We start from the raw sequence: 19,875 nt of genomic DNA, 5'->3' as shown, positions 1-19,875 counted from the left end.
GGGGAAATTGATGGGCATGGGTGGAGAGGCTTTTCCAGGTACATACCATTTCATACCTTTTAAACTTTGAAACATGTAAAAGTATTACCTGAAAGATGTAATAAATGAACATACTGTGAAGTTCCTATTGTATATTTGTGAATCAAATTAGGTCTAGGCCAGGGTTTCTCATCCTGAGCACTGTTGACATTTTGTGTGGAATAATTCTCTGTTGTGGGGTCTGTCCTGGCTTTGTAGGATGTGAGCAATATCTCTGGCCTCTACTCACTAAATGCAGCGCTCCTCCCCTGTGACAACAAACCATGTCTCCAAACACTGTCACATGTTCTGAGGGGAAAATCAAGCAGGTTAAAAATCCCTGGACTAGACAATCAGGAACAGGGACTCCTAGGTAATGAAGAAGTATGCTCAGGGAAGCTGGTAATTTAGCGATGCCATAAAAGTGACAGTACTTGAGTCATTCATCCCATCTTTATGAATAGAGTTATCTAGAAAAGTTCAGTTTTTAAATGATAGACCTCCCATAGAGTGGGATGGTAGAATCAAATTTTCAAACCTTGCTTCCAGTATAAAACAAAATCTGCCATGACATCTGACAAGATCAACTGAATTTGGCAACCACACATTTCAAATAATTTGGTTTTTAACTCCCTTCCCAGTGTGTCCCTAAGGTCACAAACAAGGAAATGCTGAGATCTGAAGTCACGGTCACCAGGTGTCTCCTTACCCTGTCCCCCGACAGGAGGCAGTTACCATTGGTGCTCCAACTGAGGACAGTGATGTCAGTGGTGTGCGTTGGGGGGACCGCATGCTGCTCCTTGTCCTGCTTATTAAACATAATCACTTCTCCAGTCTCCCATCCAATAGCCAGGATCAGCCGCGTTGGGTGCCAGCACAGGGAAGTGATCTGGCACGACCTCTCAATATGTGCATCAGGCACACACTCACCCTATGACAGACAACAGGTGAATCCCATATTACAGAATGGCAGCTACTCAAAGAATTTTTGGCTAATAAATGGAATGGACATCAGCTAGAAGATATAAAGAGCTGTTTATTAAAGAACCGTTCTATTTAATTTTCATAAAAACACCAATCTTACCCCAGCTGAGCTATGAAGCATAAGATTAACACACAACAATCCATAATGACCAGTGTACTTTATCGCGGATTTTTCGCTATATCGTGGGATTTTGCAGTACTGTATATGTATGTTGTTAAAGTTACATAGGTTTAAGGGTGTAGCATAAATGTAAGGTTCCTACTTCGCTGGGGTGGGGTGTGTGTGTCCTAGAACGTAATACCCATGATAAGTGAGGGAATATCAAGGAGTATGATATACAACTGCTCAGTGGCTAGCTAGTGTTTTAACGAGTGGCAATAAAACTTTATAAAAACAGCCCTGGCTGCTGTGGCTCAGTGAATTGAGCATCAACCTGCGAGCTAAGTGTCGCTGGTTCAATTCACAGTCAAACAAGTGGTAGGCCTGTTGAAGTTTGTTGACCCCAATATTCTCAAAGTGTGGTCAGATGACTCCCAAAGACTTTTCAGGGTCAGCAAGGCCAGTTATTTTCAGAATGACACTAAGAAGTTATTTGCATATTTACTTTCATTTTCTTACCTGTGTACAGCGGAGTTTTCCAGAGGCTATGTGACATGATGTCATTTCTCTGATAGCTAATGAAATATGTGTCTGTATATCTTGAGTTTTCTAGAATTTTTAAAAAATTGTTGTTCTATTACAGTTGTCCCATAAATTTTCTAAGGAAATAGGTTGAGGGTATAAATATGTGTGTTTATATTTATAGAGATTAATTTCATTTGTTCCCAGTATTTCTATCAGACTCTTTCTAGTAATCTCGTAAACCTGCTACATCTGTGACCTCATTATCTTCTAATAATTATTTAGGAACTCTAAAGTTCTTCTTGTACCAATTAGAAACACAAAATATATACTTTGACTTGTAATAGTATTTTTTAATTTTCTAAAATTTAAATTTTGTCTGAAATTGCTATTATTTTGGAACTTAAAATTTATTCTAAAGGAAATTCTATCATACATATTGGAGAGTTGCCTGACTCCTAGAAGGGAGGAACCTATGCAACGGAAGCTTGGTGCTGGGGCTGGACAAACGTGAGAGCAGATGGGGGCCCTGACTGGACTTCCATCTATGGAGAGGTGAAAGAGTGACAAGCGTCACAAATGAGACCTCCAACGATGAGGCAGGCAAGACACCAAGAGGTTCTGCCCTAGTGTGGGGGGCTGGTAGGGAAGGACTTCCTCAGGAAGTGCCACGGAGCCACTTTCATCTGGAGGACTAATATAGTAATGGGAGCAAAAAGATCAAGGGAGACTCTCCTGCTCCGAGGGCATGGGACATGCAGCCCTGGAAGACCCGGAAGGCCAGGTGTGTGTGTAGCATGGAAGGACAGACACCATGTGAGAGGCAGCAGAGCCAGGCCTTAAGGGGTACTGGGGGCTACATCAGGTATTTCTGTCCTTATCCAAAGAGCAATTTGGGGGTGGGAAAGGTGAGAGTAGTGGGACATCCATGGAATGATTCCAAAAGATGGCTCTGCCCTGTGGGGAGTGGGGGTGGGGAGGACCTTGAGGACACAGATGCTGCAGTGAGCAAGGTGTGCTTAGTTTGCCAGAGGCTCTGGGGATAAACCAGGTGAATTTGGCCATGGATCACAAGGTGGGGAGAGAGTGTCACCATCATTCCCAGGTCCCTGTCCTGGGCATCAAGATGGAGAACACTCATCCTTCAAAAGGAAGTGTGGGGCAGGGGACAGTGGGGCAAAGTTCAGTTCAGTTTTGACTTGTGAAGTTTGAGGTCTGTGTCAAACACCCAGATGTCCTGTGGACAGCTGCATTTCTAAGTCTATATCTCAGTGGGGACTTGTGGGCTGGAGATACAGGTTTGGAAGTCGTTCATTGATAAACAGTGATAGTCACAGGATGAGGGAGGAAATAGAGTGAGAAGAGACCTAGTCAAACTTGAGGTGTGCTAACAATAGCTCCAGCTTGGAGGGAGAGGAAGACTGGATGAAGGAGGCAGGGTGAAGGAAAGAAAGCCCCTGCAAGTCCCATGGTGTGTTTCCCACAGAACTTTACAAGAGTGCGGAGCAGTGTGGAGAAGGGACATAAGATAAGGACCCAAAAGCACTCAGGGCTACGCAGACATTGCTGGTGACTCTAGCTGCTTGGATGAAGCATCTGGGTCAACAGCGAGACTGCAGAGGGCTGAGAAGTAAGAGGGAAGGGAAATCTGATTTTCTCTGTGAAGTATGAGGTGTGTTGTACACTAAGAATTTTGGTGTGGGGGTTATTCAAAGTTTGAGGAGCATCTAGAAAGTTTTTGCTATGGGTTGAATTGTGCAAATTTCCAAAAAGATGTGTTGAAGTCCTAACAACTGATACCTGTGATATCCCCTTATTAAAAAATAGGACCTTTGTAGATGAACAAGTTAAGATGAGGTGAGTAGGGTGGGCTCTAATCCAATATGACAGAAGAGGAGACACACAGAGGAGGCAGCCCGAGGATGATGAAGGAAGAGAGTGGAGTGGTTCAGGTACAAACCAAAGAACAAGAGGATTGCTGGCAACCCAAAGCAAAGACAAAACATGGAACAGACCCTCCCTGGAGCCTTCAGAGAAAGCGAGGCCCTGCCGATCCCTTATTTCAGACTTCTGGCTTCAAGAACTGGGAAAGAATACATACATTTCTGTTGTTTTAAGCAACTCAGTTTGTGGTCATTTGTTATGGTAGCTACAAAAAACTAATAGTTTAAATGGCTGACGTGAACTGACAGGAGACTGGATCAGGATGGACATACAATGCTGAGGGGCCATTTCTGGTTGGTGACTGTGAGTTGACTGTGGATTCTGTCTTAAACATTCCTAAATATGTCCCCAAAACTAAACTGGAGAGGTAAAAAGAATGACCCACATAATAGGGCTTTTATAATAGTGGGAGTTACCTCAGTAAGAACACACACACACACACACACAATTACACACATGTACATCATACCCCACACAATACTACACACCCCCTACCTCCCTACCTGACTCACCTACACCCCAAACCATAACACTTACACCCTCACCCCTCCACAATACACACATACACATAAAGGGACTAAAAGAGCCAGAAGCTAATAAAGTCACAATTATTGCTTCTTAGTACTTACTTGTTCCAGGTATATATCCACACTGCCTTCTGAGGCTGTGCCCATGGAGGCAACTGCCAGGAATGGATGAACAGGGTGCCAACTGATGTGGGTAGGCGACCCAACTGAGTCTGGGGCTTCTACTCGGTAGTCAAAATAGAGGGCCATGATGAAACTCAGACCTAGTCAGGCAGGGTTGAAACCTGCAGGGGAAAAAACAACCAGGCCCCGTGGTTTTGAACAAAATGACCGTGTATAGAATTAAGAAAGAAAAACATCACAAACCTATATTCATAAGACACTCAGCAACTTATAAATGCCCCTTCATACTAATTTCAGGCAATATCACGTGGAAAAGATCTGAAAAAGGAAAAAATATACAATTAAAAGCAAGGGATTGGACTTGTAATGATGCAGAGCATGATGGAAAACAGTAAAACTTCTTGCCATCAAAACAGCAAAGAAAAGCCCCACCACCTGGACTATATGAGTAATCCTTGATCATTATTATTCCAATGATAAGGACAATTTATATTTCTATAGTCCCCTTTAAGCAGAACATTTTCAAACCAAATAAAATCAAACTGCTTCACTATATAGAGTGTATAGAAAACCTTTGTACTCAATTTCTGATAAAGCTTGAAAATTAAGGCTCTCTTCACCTCTGACTTTCAGGTTGTAGAAAGCAAAAGGATTCCTTTGTTAGTCAAGAAAACACACAGCAACTGTAGGAGTTGAATTTCATTAATTACAGGAACTTTCCTTCCTTCCTTCCTTCCTCCTTCCTCCTTCCTCCTTTCCTCACTCCCTTCCTTCCCTCCCTCTCTTTCCTGGAAAAGATGTGCATACTGTACCTTTGAAGGAGAGGTAGGATGGTGAATGAAATGATAGTCTGACTTTTGCCCAATTTTTCATACCCTAGAATCAGTTTTGGGAAGCTAATTGGTAGAGAAGAGAGTATATGTAGGGTGACTTCATACCCATTATGATGGCTATTATCAGAAAAATAGAAAATAAGTAGTACTGGTGGGGATGCAGAGAAATTGGAACACCTGTGCACTGCTAGTGGGCGTGGAAAGCAACATGGTGGTTTCTTAAACATTAAACATGGAACTTCCACATGATTCAGCAATTCCAGTTCAGGATATATACCCAAAGAATTGAAAAAAGCAGGGACTTAAACAGATATTTGTACACAAATATTCATAGTAGCATTATTCACAGTAGCCAAAAGGTAGAAACAATCCAAATGCCTATTGATGGATGAATGAATGAACCAAATGTGGTCTTGTCTATTCATATAATGGAATATTATTCAGCCTTAAAAAGGAATAAAATTCTGCCTGGCTGATGTGGCTCAGTTGGTTGGAATATCATCCCACAAGCCTAAAGGGCACAGGTTCAATCCCTGGTGGGGGCACATGCCTAGGTTGTGGGTTCGGTCCCTGGTCGGGATGCATACCGATTGATGTTTCTCTCTCTCTCTCTCCCTCCCTTCCCCTCTCTCTAAAATCAATAAACATATACTCAGGTGAGGTTAAAAAACAAAAGGAATAAAATTCTGACACATTACAACATGCATGAACCTAGAAGACATTATGCTGAGTGAAGTAAGTCACACCCAAAAGAACAAATAATGTACTCGTAAGATTCCACTTATATGAAGTACTTGTAATAGTCAAATTCAGAGAAAGGAAGTAGATTGGTGGGTGCCAGGGTCTGCTGGGGCTGGGAGGGTGAGGTAGGGGGGCAGTTGTATAATGTATACAGGGTTTCAGTTGAAGAAGATGGAAAAAGTTCTGGATATGACGGTGGTAATGGTCATACAACAATGTGAATGTACTTAATGCCACTGAACTCTATACTTAAAAATGGTTAAAATGATAAATTTTGTATTATGCATCTTTAACTACAACAAAAAAGTGCACAAAAATTATTCAACACTTGCAAAATTCTATCACTCTATCGTTGTAGGGAATGGATTATGCCATTTGCTTTGAGTAATACAACATTTGTACAGAGGAAGCCACAAAAGCTCAGTTTGGATTCAGAGAAGGAAATCCCTTCAGAGAAGCTGGAAAGCATGTGGATAAAAACGAACAGTCCCGTTTCAAATGTTTACCTTTTTCTTGTGATATATACCCTGAATATTAAACAAAGGCAATTTTTGAAGTTGTGCTCTCACATCACAAACTGCTGAGCACCCATTCAGGGATCCCGGTGGGGCAGCCAGGCACTGGCTGGAGGAGCAGTAGGGTTGAGGAGACTGGAGTCAGGGGAAGGGACAGGATCCAGGAATCTCCTGCACACACACATCACTTAGGGGACAGCTACACTGGTCAGGGCTCTAATTTCTTTGAGTATGAAGTTCTATGCAAAACTTCAAACAAAGCCATTAAAAATTAAAACACACTAGGTAAACACCTGGTGGTTTAATATATAATAGCAAAGGAAACCTTTTCAAGTGAGTTTTAACATGTTGCAGCCAATCACATGGCTAAATTCTGGACTATGGGAAACTCATATTCAAATTTAACAAGTTTACTTTGTGAAAATATCCTCTGTAAAATGAGAAATGTTAATTTGTTGTAGTGGAGAAAGAATTATAATAGCACTTGAAATATTTAAACCCGATTTTCAACGTATTTTTTACTTTAAACATCACTTTGTAATAAGCATGTACCCTAACAGATCTTTATGTTACTTATTTCCTCCTGCCTGGGGCTTTTCCAGACGCTCTCTTCCCCACACCCATCCTTTGGGTACTCAGGAAGCCTCCTGTCCTCCAGGGAGCTCTTGGACCTAACTTCTAGGTTGTTTGGTGCTTCTGCCCGCCCCATGTCTCTACAGAACCCTGTACTTCTCCACTGCTGCATGTGTACTTGATCAGCCATCCTTCACTCTCTACCAGATTATCTGCCCACAGGATGGGAGACTGCTGGAGCATCCCCAAGCCCTACAACAGTGCATTGCATAGAACAGGCCTCCAATAAGTGAAGATATTTTTTAGCAAGTTAAGATGTTCTTGATGTTCTATTAGCTGTAAAAAATTGGGTTACAGGGCAAGGAGAATAAGTCCCTTTTATGCAATGTATGATTGTTTATCATTTCTTTCGCCTGAATTTTAACATTCTTCTACAGTGAATAAGTATCACCTGCATAATTACAAAAGTTAACAGAGTAAACACAAGGAGAAATGACTCACAATAAAATCATTACCAATAACATCTATTAATGGCATCAGTTCAGAAACGAGTGAATTTCTTTTCCTTAAAACAAACTCAGGGTCACTGGAACATTAAAAGCATTTGGTAAATACATATATATATAAACTTTGGGGGAAAGAAAAGTTTCATTTATTCTAACCAATTTACTCCTCTTGGCTCCGCCGTCCCACATCTCTATTGCCTCCATTAAACCAGTTTTGGAAAAGAATCATTCAACTGAGGGGTTCATGGTACTAAGGCTAATTTAAGTTCCTTTACTGTTTGGAGATGCTGCACGAGGGAATAGGAAGGAATTGGAGAAAGAAGGGTTGAGGGGCGTGGGAGTCAGGCACTAGTGCCCATTCTGCAAAGTCTTATCCTCCAGGCTACAGCCCCGAGGCCTGAGAACAAAAGCTGAATCTCGTGTACACGAAGAAATGGTTCGGAAGGTGCGGCTTGCAGAAAGGCGGTTTCTTATTCTCAACCCGCCCCGGCCCGGGATACCGAGTGCTGCGCCAGCGTCCCCCACCAACCCACCCCGTCTGCTCCCCCAAGGTTCGCAAGACCACGAGGCCCTCAGTAGGACCTGAACTGCGCGTGAGGTGGCCATCTCTCCGTAGCCTTAACCCGCGGGCTGTCGCGGGAGATCCACCGAGACCGGACTTCCGGGCGAAAATAACTTGGGAGGCCGCTGGACCCAGTCTTGCTCCTGGCCGTAGCCCTCCTCCCGGCCTCACCCGCGCCCCTTCTCGACCCCTGCTCCGTAGTCACCATCCTCCAGGCTCCAGACTCCGACTTCTCGCTTCTCCGACCCTTCACCCTGGGCCCCCAGATGCCCTTCGCTTAGACGGCTCTCACCTCCTTGGGCCACGGCGCGCCACGCGTTGCCAGGACAACAGCTGTTTGCCGAAAGCGGAAACAGGAGAGGTGAGCTACGCGGATGCCGAGGCTACCCGAAACGCCCTGAGAGGCCGGAAAGAGCCGAAAAGGATCGGGAACGTTCGTGCGGCGCGGCGGGCTAGATTCCCCCGCGGGTTCTAGCCCGCGGCGAGCTCCACGGTCTCGCGGGGCAGTTGTTCCCCATCACTGCCACGGCCAGGAATCAACAACGCTAGCTTGGAAAGGGGGGGCGAGGCCAAGAGGCGAGAGAATGCCGTTCTGCGCAGAGAAGGGAGCTGGAGAAATTCTAGGAGTGGTGCGATGCAAAGTCTGTTGGGACCTGCTCCGGTAGTTATGTTTCCAACCTGTGGAGGAAGGCAGCAGAGACTGTGGGGGAGAAATGGAACGCCATATTCTTCAAGAACACTTTCTTGGTAAACATTGCTGGGTCTTCTGTACCCAAGACCGTTTCCAACGATACGATTCATCCCATTCATTAGAAACCAACCTAATTTGTAGGATCAGACTGCATTCTCCAAGGCATTAACGACGTGCGCTCTGACGTTAACGGTCAGGTGTAAACTAACTGAATAACAAAGCAATGTTATGTCATTATAAAAAAAAAGTTACTAGAGAAAAAATGTCCGCATTGTTAAACAACTGAAAAAAATAAGAGAAAAATGTAGATACCACTGAATGAGATGAGATAGGCTACTTATGAGGAAGAGTCTTTTTAAAAACCCCATTTTCATAAATTTTGAAGGGATAAATTTGCCTTGTAATATTGTGTAAATTTAAGGTATACAGTGATGTTTCGATAATTTATATGTTGTAATATGATTGCCCATATAGCTTATTTATCACATTACTAATTGTACTATAGTATTGTCTATTCATTATACTGTGCATTTGATCTCTATGGCTTATTTACTACTCCCTACAAGTTTGGATCCTTAAACACCATTACTCTTACCGCCGCCAATAAATTCTAGAATGAAGAGAAAGGGCCTAAGTACCCAGCACCATCCGCTACGCAAAATATCTTCAAAAGCACACAATCAACCCAATAAAAAGTACGTTTATGTTCCTCAGATGCGCTTATATACTTTGCCTTTCGTGCGGGATGCAACACTAGGAGCTGAGGCGGTGTTTTCTTCTCATGCATTCGTCATACAACCCCTACCAATCACAGCCCGGGAACCGACTCTATTGGCTGTCGACTCACCAGTCCGGAGAGACGCACTAACCCGCAAAGTCCAGAGGCGGTGTCACAACATTACTCGCGTCGTAGACAACCCTCCCGCTCCCGCCCAACGTCTGGGCGTGCAAGCGCGCGCGCCCACAGATGGCCAATGGAAGCGCTCTTGGGGGGAAGTGCCCGCTGAAAATGTAGGACGTGCTCGTCCCCGCGCGCGTCGCCCCACCCCGTTCCGCGCGCCCGCCTCCTGTGTCCCGCCCCACGCTCCGCCTCTGCAGTCTCCGCCGGCCGCCGTAGCCGGAACTGCTGCTGAACGTGGCTGGCCGGGTCTCCGGGAGGCTGAGGGGCATCCGCACTGGCTCCCGCAGCCCAGTCAGCCGCACCCCGGCTGCGGAGGGGACGTGCCGGGGCGAGCGTCATTCAGTGACTGTTTCCGAAGCAGGGGCGCCACACCAGCGTCGCGAACTCGCTGCAGCTGGCGCTCCGGGCCCGGGGCTACCCGGCCCGGCCGAGTCTGAGGGCGCCCGGGAGGCCCTCGGGGAGCCGGGAAAGCCAGGCTGTTGCGAGCCATTGATGAAAAAGGTGACCAGAAGCTGGGGTTGGAAAGGGGTAGGCCACCACGACCGGCTGTTATGGCGAGGCCGAGCTCCCCGCTGAATCGGAGCTGCTGGGGAGCGCCGTGCGCCCTTGCAGCGGTGGTTACGCGCGCGATGCTTTGTCGGAGCGGCTCGGGGGAGCCTGGACTGAGAAGTGTTGCGTTGACAGCGCGCTTCGTGTGCAGCCAGAAATCGGCCCGAGAAGGGAGGGTTTTCCTTTTTCCTAACCGAAACCTGACAGACGGCTTCGAGCAGAGATTGGGCTTGAGGTGATTCCACCTCTGCGCACGTTCTGGAAATAATGTTGGAGGTTTCGGTAAGAGGTTTCCATTCTCGTGTTTTCCTTTAACCTTAGAGGAAAACTCTGAAATGTGTCAATATCCTTTTAATTCTGAAAAGCTGTGTCCTTCTATGTTCAGTTTAGTGTCTAACGTTCAACCTGGCAAGTTATTCTGTTGTGGCTGATTTATGCTTTGCCTGAACCCTGGGTTGACTGTGGGTAGCTTTGGGATGATAGGCCCCCTGGGAAGTAGGGTTCTCCACATTATATACCAGAGAAAGGTTGTTTGGCATACTTTCAGGTTTCTTAAATAAAAATGGATAGGTTGAGACATGAATAGTGAGAAGTCTTGTGTAATGAAGTTCTTTAAGTTTGGGTATTTACCTTGTGTGGTTTTATTCTTTGGCAGTGTTGTTTTTTGTTTGTTTTTTAACTACAATTAATTCAAATGACATACAAGAGCAATTACAACAGATGAGAACTGTTTAGAGATCATTTCGTGACAGAATACATCAGAGCAGTAGTAGATATTACTATGATTTTTACTCATTTCCAAACCTTTCTATAAGAGGTCCTTGCTTTTGCCCTTGTTACTGTGTTTTGTTGTTAGCCTTGATGCCTTGTTCTTGTTTTCTTTTTAATAGAGTGGGAATGTTTCTATCCTCAGCAGTTGTGTGGAGCTTGTCAAACATAGTTTGGGCATAACATCAACTTGTGCTCAGGAATCTAACATCTTTCTTGCTACATCGCATATACACATTACTATTTCTGGGCTCATCATGTTGATAGGTGCCTGATTCTCTTCGTTTATTTTTGAGTGAGTGTGCTTCTTGGGCTTGTATTTTCAGAGTCGTCACATTTTGTTGTTGATATTTCACATAGCAGTGGGTAACAAAGTTAATGCAAGAATTTTATTAATGGATATCAAAAGTTTTAACAAAATTCTCTTTCCCCATTCTTGCATTTGGACCTAGACATACTATGCTGTCCATTTTATGGGTGGATCCAACCTGTTCCATGCAACAGGCTCCTTTGTTGCAAAAAAAACATTTTAAATTCGTAAATCCCCGCAGCAGCACACATCTCCCCACTGGGAAGCAAGAGTCCCAGAAACCCTGAGCTTATTTTTCTTTATGTCTTTTTAAAAAAGCAGGCGGACAGGCAGCCGCCGGCCACTATGGAGTTCTCTGTGCACGCAGGCGAGCCCGCGCCTCTCCCCTGCCGGGGTGGATCAGGGCCCCTCGCCCCGCTTCAGAGCCAACTTTGGGGGCCGGCGTACGGGGCAGGTGCGCTGGCTAGGTGCCAAGCGCTTTTTGGGGGGCGAGAATGGGTGGGGTCGGGGGTCGAGGGCGCCGAGGCCCGGCCTGCCCAGGCAGCCCAGGGAGCGAGGCCGGCTTGCAGGCTGCGCGCCTCGCAGGCCGTGAGCTGCAGCCCCGCTGGGTAAGTGGCTTCGGGCCGCAGCGCTGGGACCCAGAAACCCAAACCTCGAACCCCGGACCCCAGACACCGGATCCCTTTAGACTCTGACTGGTTGGGGCTCCGTCTGGGCATGGCCGTCCGGCCACCGAGCTGCCGCCCGCCGCCCCTATCGCCTCCGTGTCCTAGGCCACGGGGTCGGGGTGGGGGTCCGGGCCAGGGTTCGGGGTATGGGGCGGCTGACTTGGCCGGGTGGCAACGGGCGGGCCGTGGGAGGACCTGGAACAAACAACGGCGGCCATGTTGAGAGGGAGGCGGGCGGCTAAACTTCACGGCGGCTCCGGGCTGTGCCGGCCTCACTAGGGCCCCTCTCCTCTCTCGCAGGATGACAGTGAAGTTGGGAGACGGCGGCGGCGGGGAGGAAGGGCTCAAGAGGCTGGGCAAGAGGGCAGCCGATGAGGACGCACTGGAGGGAGAGGGGGCCGGCGGCGGGGATGCGGCCGAGGACAGCGGTGGCACAAAGAGGGACAGCAAGACCCCCCGAGGCGGTGGCCCTCCCGCCCCCGAGGGCGGCCCACAGGCCCCGTCCCCACCGCCCGCCTGCCCCCAAGACCAGCACCACTTCCTAAGGTCCAGCGTGAGGCCGCAGAGCAAAAGGCTCAGGAAGGATTCCTCAGGCGCCGGAGGGAGCAGCAGCGCCAGCAGCTCTGGGCCTCGTGGAAAAGGTAAGGGGGACCCCAGCCACCTCCAAGGTGTGCCCAGTGCTCACCTTCGGGCCTCCACCGCGGCTCCTGGTCCCACTCCTGCATTTGTCCTGCATTTGGGGTGGCACTCTGGAGGGGACATGCCTTTTTCTTCCTCCTAAGAGGCTGTGTTTTCCTATATTTAAACTATGCTGAGAGGTGGTAAGTATTCTTTCTTTGAGCAAGTACAGTAGATTCCTGAATATTAGTTTTTCCCCTTCAAAGGATCATTGATGACTTAGGCAATTTTGTACAGCAGACAATAGTGTAGAAATGGAGAGGAAAAAATACCTGCAGTATCTTTGCCGGATGTCAGATGGTGGAAATACAACAAAGGAGTGGGCTTTAGAAACTCATTTGGGAAAGATTGGTATGAAGCCAAAAATATCCCAGGGTCTGACTTGGGTTCTTCTGCTTTAAGTATTCTAGACTTAAAAGTTATTAAGGGCACCGAGACTTCGGTGCCATGGAAAGTTTCTCTCCTAGGGTAGTAGGTAGTAACATTTGTAGCCTGATTTAAAAGAACAACAGTCTGCAGTGTTTGTCATGGTATTCTGAGGTGATTGAGAATATTAAGCTTTTCTAGGGTCCCTACCAAAATAGTAAGAAAAGCGTGTCAGTTTTATTCCTGATGTGCTAGTTCTCCATTGTTTTCTGCTTTTATCTGTTTCTGTATTTTGCTTTTCCTTAATTGTACAAATGAATTGCTCTTAACATCCTTTTTGTTTCAGGTCAAATTTGCAGCACTTTGGTAGACAGCAAATATAATGTAAATTTCCAGTGAGTTTTGCATGAAGAAAACTTTCACTTAGCTCCTTGGGAAATGGTTCTTTAAATTTATTAGATGCTCCTGATAGTTTTGAAAAGGAAATATGTTGGATGCTAACAGAGAACCCATTTTGGAGATCTCTGTCAAATGTATATCATTAAACTTGTTTTTCCTATCTCATTCTCAACTGAGGAGGGCTAGCCTCTGAAATCATGGCCTTATTCATTTTTGGTAAAGAATTTTGATATAAGTACTTAAGATGTAAGTATAAGGTAGTTTAGTATATTTCAAAAACTAAAACTTGCCTCATAAATTTATTTTGGTTGTGATGGTTGCTGATTGATTAGGAAAATATTAATTTTACTGGCTTTGTTTGTTTTGTAAAAAATACTTCTTCATTATTAGTTACAGGTGTGTCTAAGTTACCAAGTGTAAGCTCTTGGGGTGCCCTTGAGGGTTTGTTTGTGGCTTCAGAAGCCCTGAATCTGAAGTCCAGTCAGAGTGCATAGCCTTGTCACCCTGCCCCTCTGACCTTGGTCTACTCACTTGACCTCTTGAATATGCTTTTCCATCAGAAAGGCATCCTCACCTGTGAAATGAGGAACAGCAGTGACTGCTCCACTCTGAAGTGTGACAACTGAGATGAGATGAGGTGCTGGTGTGAAAGTACTCTTATTACCTGTAAATGGCTACCTATATGTGAGATGCTAAAAGTTGAGTGGTTAGTTACATTTCTAACGGTCAGGTAATTAGGGGAAGTTTGCTTTCACTTGCATAGTTGAGTATGACTTGGTCAGAGGGAAAAGGTTTTCTGGGTTAGCCACCAATCAGATCCTTGGTGCTTCTCTTTTAGTTCTTGTACCCAATGTGTGGCTTTGAGCAGCAACTGACTTTCTGTCCGTAAAGTGGAAATTTGTTAGTATTTGTGCTTCTTTTTACTTATGCATTTTCTTAGCAAGAACATATTTCTTTTTTTTAAAGTACATTTTATTGATTATGCTGTTACAGTTGTCCCAGATTTTTCGCCTTTTTTCACCTTCTGCCCGTTAACCCCCTTCCCCACAGCACCCCCCCCCCACCCCCCCAGTTCATGTCCATAGGTCATGCATGTAAGTGTCTTTGGCTGCTCCATTTCCTATACTATTCTTAATGTCCCCCTGTCTGTTTTGTACCTACCAGTTATGCTTCTTGATCCCTGCACCTTTTCCCCATTTCTCCCCCTTCCCTCTCCCCACTGATAACTCTCCATATGATCTCCATACCTATGATTCTGTTCCTATTCTGGTTGTTTGCTTAGTTTTTGTTTTTTAGGTTTATTTGTTTATAGTTGTGAGTTTGTAGTCAAGAAATTTTTTTTTAAGTAAATGATAAAGCTAAACTGTAACGGTGGCTTTTAGGAAAGGAGTTGGAAGTGTGTCTCTTTTTCTTCACAGAATTTCTCAGCCAGCATTTGACCTTTAGCTCCTCTTGACTGTGCTCTGAGCTTGGGCTACCAGGATCCTTTAGATGCACTTCTCCACACTCGGGACCCCAAAATGTCCCCCTCTTGTGCTTCAGAGCAACCTCTGCTCCCTTGGCGTCTCCATTAACAGCCAGAAAAGAAGGTCCTGTGACAGCATATTCCTAACCTTTGAAAAGCATTTTTAGAGTAGCATTTGTTTTATACACTGGAAATTTCCAGTTGGGGTGGTGAGCATAGATCAGTAAGGAAAAGAACACTATAGCAAGTCCTCAAATTCCATCCTTGTTATAATGGTGATGAGATGCCCTTGGAACTTAACTCTTGTTTAAGTGGTAAACTGTGGTAAAATTGGTTTCATTATACATCATTTCACTTAAAGTTGCAGAACTTATCAATGATGTTAAGTGAGGACTTCTGTACTGGCATTTTTAGTTTTTCTCTTCAGAAAAATATAACTTTTGTTAGACTTAAGGAATAATCACAGTCCAGTCATTGGAGGTTCCTTTGGTTGATTACTTATTGCTCTTGCCAGTTTTAGTCTTAAGGCTTGTGAGAGCCTTGCAGTGAGTTTGGAGAAGACTGTAGAGAAAGGGAAGTCCTCCGTGTTTTGTTTCTGTCCATACAACTGTGTTTTCTTTCTCTGTAACAACAGACTCTTGTCAACTTCAATAGAAAATAATCTTTTTAGTATAATTTGCATTTTTTTTTTTTGAATTGATAAAGGGAAAGTAACTAAGATTTAGCACTTATGTGCCAGGCATCTTGCATCTCTGTTACTTTACCGTTAAATAGGTGCAGAAACTGAAGTTTGTCATTTAAATAATGTGCTTAATCTAAACAGAAGGTAAGCTGCAGATGAGAAACCAGTGGCCCCTCTTGATGCAAAACATGTTCTGTAGCCCTACCATGCTGCCCAGAGTGACTGGAGGGCACATTTGAGACTGAAACCCAGAATCCACAGATCTGTGAGAACATGGGCCAGGAGACGCAGCCCCTGATGCCCTTCCCTCTTTGACAGTTCAATTCTGGGTGAACTAGTCCATCTTGATTTCTTTGTCTATAAATGAGGATGATATCAGTGCCTGCCTCGGCACAGCAAATACTGCAACAGGGCCCTGGAGGCTGTGCTTAATGGACTAACAGTGCTTCTCTGTGTGAAATGTGCCTGGTTTTGGGGTCTGGGGCTATAGGCTGAATCTGAGCAGATAGGCAAGGAGGAGGCCCTGTGGGGGAGGTAAGGGTAGGGGGTCCCTGGAATGCCGCCAAGCTGCTGCCCTGTAAGGACAATGAGGTGAGGTAGAGCCAGACCCTTCACTTTCATTGTGTCGTGTGCCCTCTCCCTTCCTTCCCCCAAACTTGCATTTCACTTGTTAAGGGAGCTAGTCACAGAATGCAGTGTCTCCACAATTGGGCCATGTTGGCTGACTTGACTGTGCTTCTGCTTAAGGATCAGCAAATCACTGTACAAGACTTACTTACATTTTGCATAATCTGTGGGCTGCCTGCAGCTTCTAGGTGTTTTTAAAAGCTGTCTTATGAAATGTCTCACCCATATTTGGTCCTTTGAGAAATTGAAATCATATGAGAAAGAAGTTCGAACCAGTAGTCAGAAGAGTCAGCTTCTCTTCCCAGAGCTGCTATGTGTCTGGTTCAGCTGTAGGGCGAAGGAAAAGTTGTTTAACATACCCAAACCTGAGGTTCCTTACTTGCAAAATGGTCTGGTGAGATAGTGGCTTAAGGTTGCATTAATCTTAACACTCAGGGATGAAGAAGACCATTGTGCAGAATTGATTGGCGTCCTGTGTGTGTTCTCAGGAGTGTTATGGAAGGTAGATTGCCTGAAATCAGAATAGTTCTCTTATGTGGTGGGCTCTGGTTAGCCTTGCCTCTCAGAGAGCACCGGGTAGGGTATGGCCAGAGGGCATACTTCTCCCTCCAGGTGTGGAATGGCCTGATGTGCCTGGTGCAGCTCCACCTTTTGTTTGTACTGCCTTCTCTCTCATCGTCCCTTATCAAGGCACTGGGGCCAGGTCCCAGGCAGCTGGTTAGAGTATGGCCTTGCATACAGCAAAGTCTCTGCCCTCCATATTCTTCTGGGGGACACATCAGATGGTCACCAGAGCACTGTGGTTCTTCTTCCTGGTTCAGTTCAGTAAAAGACATTTAATAAAGTGAAGTACAATGATGACTTCATGGAGCCACCATGGCCGTCTAGGCAGGAATGTCAAGCTTTGCTTAAAGGTATCAGACCTCACTGGGAGAAGAAGAGGAGGAAGGGGAGACATTCCCCTGACTCTTATCCAACGCACAGTGGCACACCCCATGTGATGGTTGCATACAGTGGAAGACACAGTAACCCTTGCACAGGGCCCTAGTGTGTGACATAGATCCCCTGTGCATAGTAGATCAGGAGACCTGGGTGTGGTCCAGGTAACTTCAAAGATGAGTCATAATGGAGATGTTCAGGACACAGGAAAATGTCTGTAAATCAGAGGTTCTTGGTAAATTAATAAGCCGTACAGATTGCTTTTACTTCATGTGAAAGATGTGGATAGATAAGTATAGATAAGTAGATAAGGTGACATTTGAATATTGGTTTGAAGGCTGAGCTAAATTTTCTTCTGACTTTTTATGTCAAAACTAATACCATATTGACTTCTAATATCAAACTAATGTCATTTCTGTGGTGTCTGGCTGTCTTTGAGATTGTTTTTTGCCAATCAGATATACTTTAGGGTTTTCATTTCATGTGGTACAGTTGTGTCTTTTAGATTATATGATGGTACAAAGATAACAGGAATGATTTCAGATAATAGAGTTCCAAATGTAAAAATTAGTTTTGTCAAAGATGGTGCATAGAAGCATTTTATCATGTTAAGTAAGTACAACATTCTTAGCACTGGAGAACAGTGTAAGAAATGTAAAAAAAAATAGACATTTCCAGGTATTTGTGGTTTGGGTGGGATATCAAGAATTACCTACAGAAGGCCATTAGAACTCTACGTTATTTGAAGAAGAGGGCATATGTTTTAATAGAAATAGTGAGATTTCAGCTGTGTTTTTCTCAGATATTTGTGTGTGTGTGGGGGGGAGTCTTGGAAAGAAGCCAGATGCAGAGCCTTGGGAGGTTATCGAGGACTGGAGATGGCTGTGGAGACAGCCGGGATGCAGAGGTGACTGGGACATGTGCTAGGATCACCAGGTTCCAGGTTATCTTCTGGTCACAGAAGAGAATGTCACGGAGGCCAGGGACCCTGGACAGGGGCTCTGACCTCCTGACTGGAACATCTGCACTGGCTCTCAGAGACTGTGTGGCAAGCAGTTGGGAGGGTTCCCCCTCGTTGAACACTTTGCATGTGGGGTAGCTTTCTGCAAACAGATGGAGCAGCATGGTGTGAGTGACCAACAGAGCAGCCCATACGGCAACATTGACATTCCTGTGTTAAGGTGACACTTTTAGTGGGGATTGGCTGGCACATTATCTCTGTGTGGCCTTGGTAGAGGGGGTGTCCCCTCAGTCACATATGGGTTCTAAAAGCAAATCTGGCCATTCCAGCCTCTGACACGGATGTCACATATTATGAGGCACAGAGGCACCTGTGAGAGATCTTCGCATTTTTGCCTTGGGTTTGGACCATGGTGTTTTGTGACCTGAGGTGGATGTGTGGGGACGGAGCAATCGGCCTCTGAAAGGTCCCTGCCCTCTCATACCATGGACACAGGTGATAAGGACACATTCCTGTGCCAAGGCAGCAGGCAGGGATGCCCGGAGACACACTTTTCATTTGCTGAACTTGAACCTTCCTGCTAGCTGAGGATGGCTCATGTGTCCTCTCATCCCAGGACATTATTGAATACCTTGCATTTGGTGAGTCTGCCACTCTCAAGATTTTAATGTTCCTAACCCTTGGAAGAAAGTTTCCCAAATTACAAAGGAAAGTACATCTTGTGTCTTGCCTAAATTAAGTCACACAGTTTTGTTTTTTAGATTTGAACTTCCCTCACAGTCCTGACTCCTGCCACATACTTGCTGTATGCCTTTGGGCAAGTCATTGCACCTCTTGGCTTCCATATCTGTCATCGACTGAGGATTGGATGTTGAGGTCAAGTTTCTTCCACTCTAAAACCCTCTGATTCCTGTAGCTCTGTATGTGATAAAAATATTGAAGCAGCTGTGACACTGGCAGGAGCCACCATGCTGTTGTGTGGCCCCAGAGGAAATTGTTCAGGTTTGGAACAAGAGGCTTGCTTTCTGCCACCTGGTGACCTCAGAGCTTTCGTTTTTTAGAGCCTCAGTTTCCCCATTTCCGAATTGTGGATAACAACTATACACTATAAGGACAAAAAGGAGCAGTGTTTGAATGTGCTTTACTGGTGCTATAGATATCCAGGTTCTCTTATCTCTAGGCTACTGGGGAGCAAGCAGCTCCACTGTGCCTCAGCTTATTCAGTGGAAGGTGGGGATAATTTTCTTCTCTTCAGGCAGTGTGAGGGGAAATGGGTCATGGCATTCCCAGCCAGTGTAAAGGTATATGATGGGGGAAGCACGTGGTCTGGCTTTTCTGGGAGTGAAAGGGACAGACAGGCAGCCAGGGAAGGCAGACTGAGGACACATGGCTGCATCCCTCCAATACAAGTTCTGGAGAGTGGGCTGCAGCTGGAGTTGGTGATGTGGGAGACCAGGGGGAAGGCATTTAAGATTGTGTTACTGGGTGTCACAAAGCTAGCCTGGGAAAATGGCAGCGGAAATGGGAAAGAAGAGAAGCCAGGTGGCACCCGGGCAGCTGGAGGATTATGGCACTGAAGTGAGCTGAGAGGGAAGTGTGGGTTCCGCTTTGGAGGCCCTGGGTCTCAGGGTACTGGGGCAGGCGAGGGGCACAGCAAGCACAGCAGAGACTCCGGCTCTGTGTTCTGTTGGTTCCTGAGCTCTCATTGAGCATCTGCTCTGTGTGAGGCCTGATGCCAGCCTTGGGCATGGGAAAGTAAGACACTGTTCTTGCTTTCAAAGAGCTCAGTGTGGGGCCTCCTATTCTTGCATCTCACTTCCCTTCAGGCTTCTTGGATACTTACTTACCATCATGTAGATTCTTTGTGGCCTCAGACATGTTGCTGCAGATGGAGAGTTAACTTCGCCCTCTACTCTTTTGCTG

The 19,875-nt window shown here is 45.7% G+C and overlaps 2 protein-coding genes across 2 annotated transcripts in view; one reads left to right on the top strand and one right to left on the bottom strand.

Moving 5' to 3' along the window:
- The window catches only part of IFT140 (intraflagellar transport 140), a 106,108-nt gene extending 97,713 nt beyond the window's left edge, over positions 1–8,395 (bottom strand). Inside the window, exons 1-3 of the mRNA XM_090277311.1 lie at positions 8,241–8,395; positions 4,198–4,379; positions 728–949 (exon numbers count right to left, since the gene is read on the bottom strand). Of these exons, the coding sequence (XP_090133437.1) occupies positions 728–949; positions 4,198–4,344 (369 nt within the window). The 5' untranslated portion in view covers positions 4,345–4,379; positions 8,241–8,395. The remainder of the gene's footprint in view (positions 1–727; positions 950–4,197; positions 4,380–8,240) is intronic.
- A 1,374-nt stretch (positions 8,396–9,769) lies between these two features.
- The window catches only part of CRAMP1 (cramped chromatin regulator 1), a 67,545-nt gene continuing 57,439 nt past the window's right edge, over positions 9,770–19,875 (top strand). Inside the window, exons 1-2 of the mRNA XM_090277304.1 lie at positions 9,770–10,041; positions 12,136–12,476. Coding sequence (XP_090133430.1) covers positions 12,137–12,476 — 340 coding nt within the window. The 5' untranslated portion in view covers positions 9,770–10,041; position 12,136. The remainder of the gene's footprint in view (positions 10,042–12,135; positions 12,477–19,875) is intronic.

The sequence above is a fragment of the Furipterus horrens genome, unplaced genomic scaffold (genome assembly GCF_987537825.1).
Source record: "Furipterus horrens unplaced genomic scaffold, mFurHor1.1.pri manual_scaffold_5, whole genome shotgun sequence".
Classification (NCBI taxonomy): Eukaryota; Metazoa; Chordata; class Mammalia; order Chiroptera; family Furipteridae; genus Furipterus; species Furipterus horrens.
The sequence above is the reverse complement of the archived record's forward strand: the minus strand, read 5'-3'. Positions and strand labels throughout refer to the sequence as shown.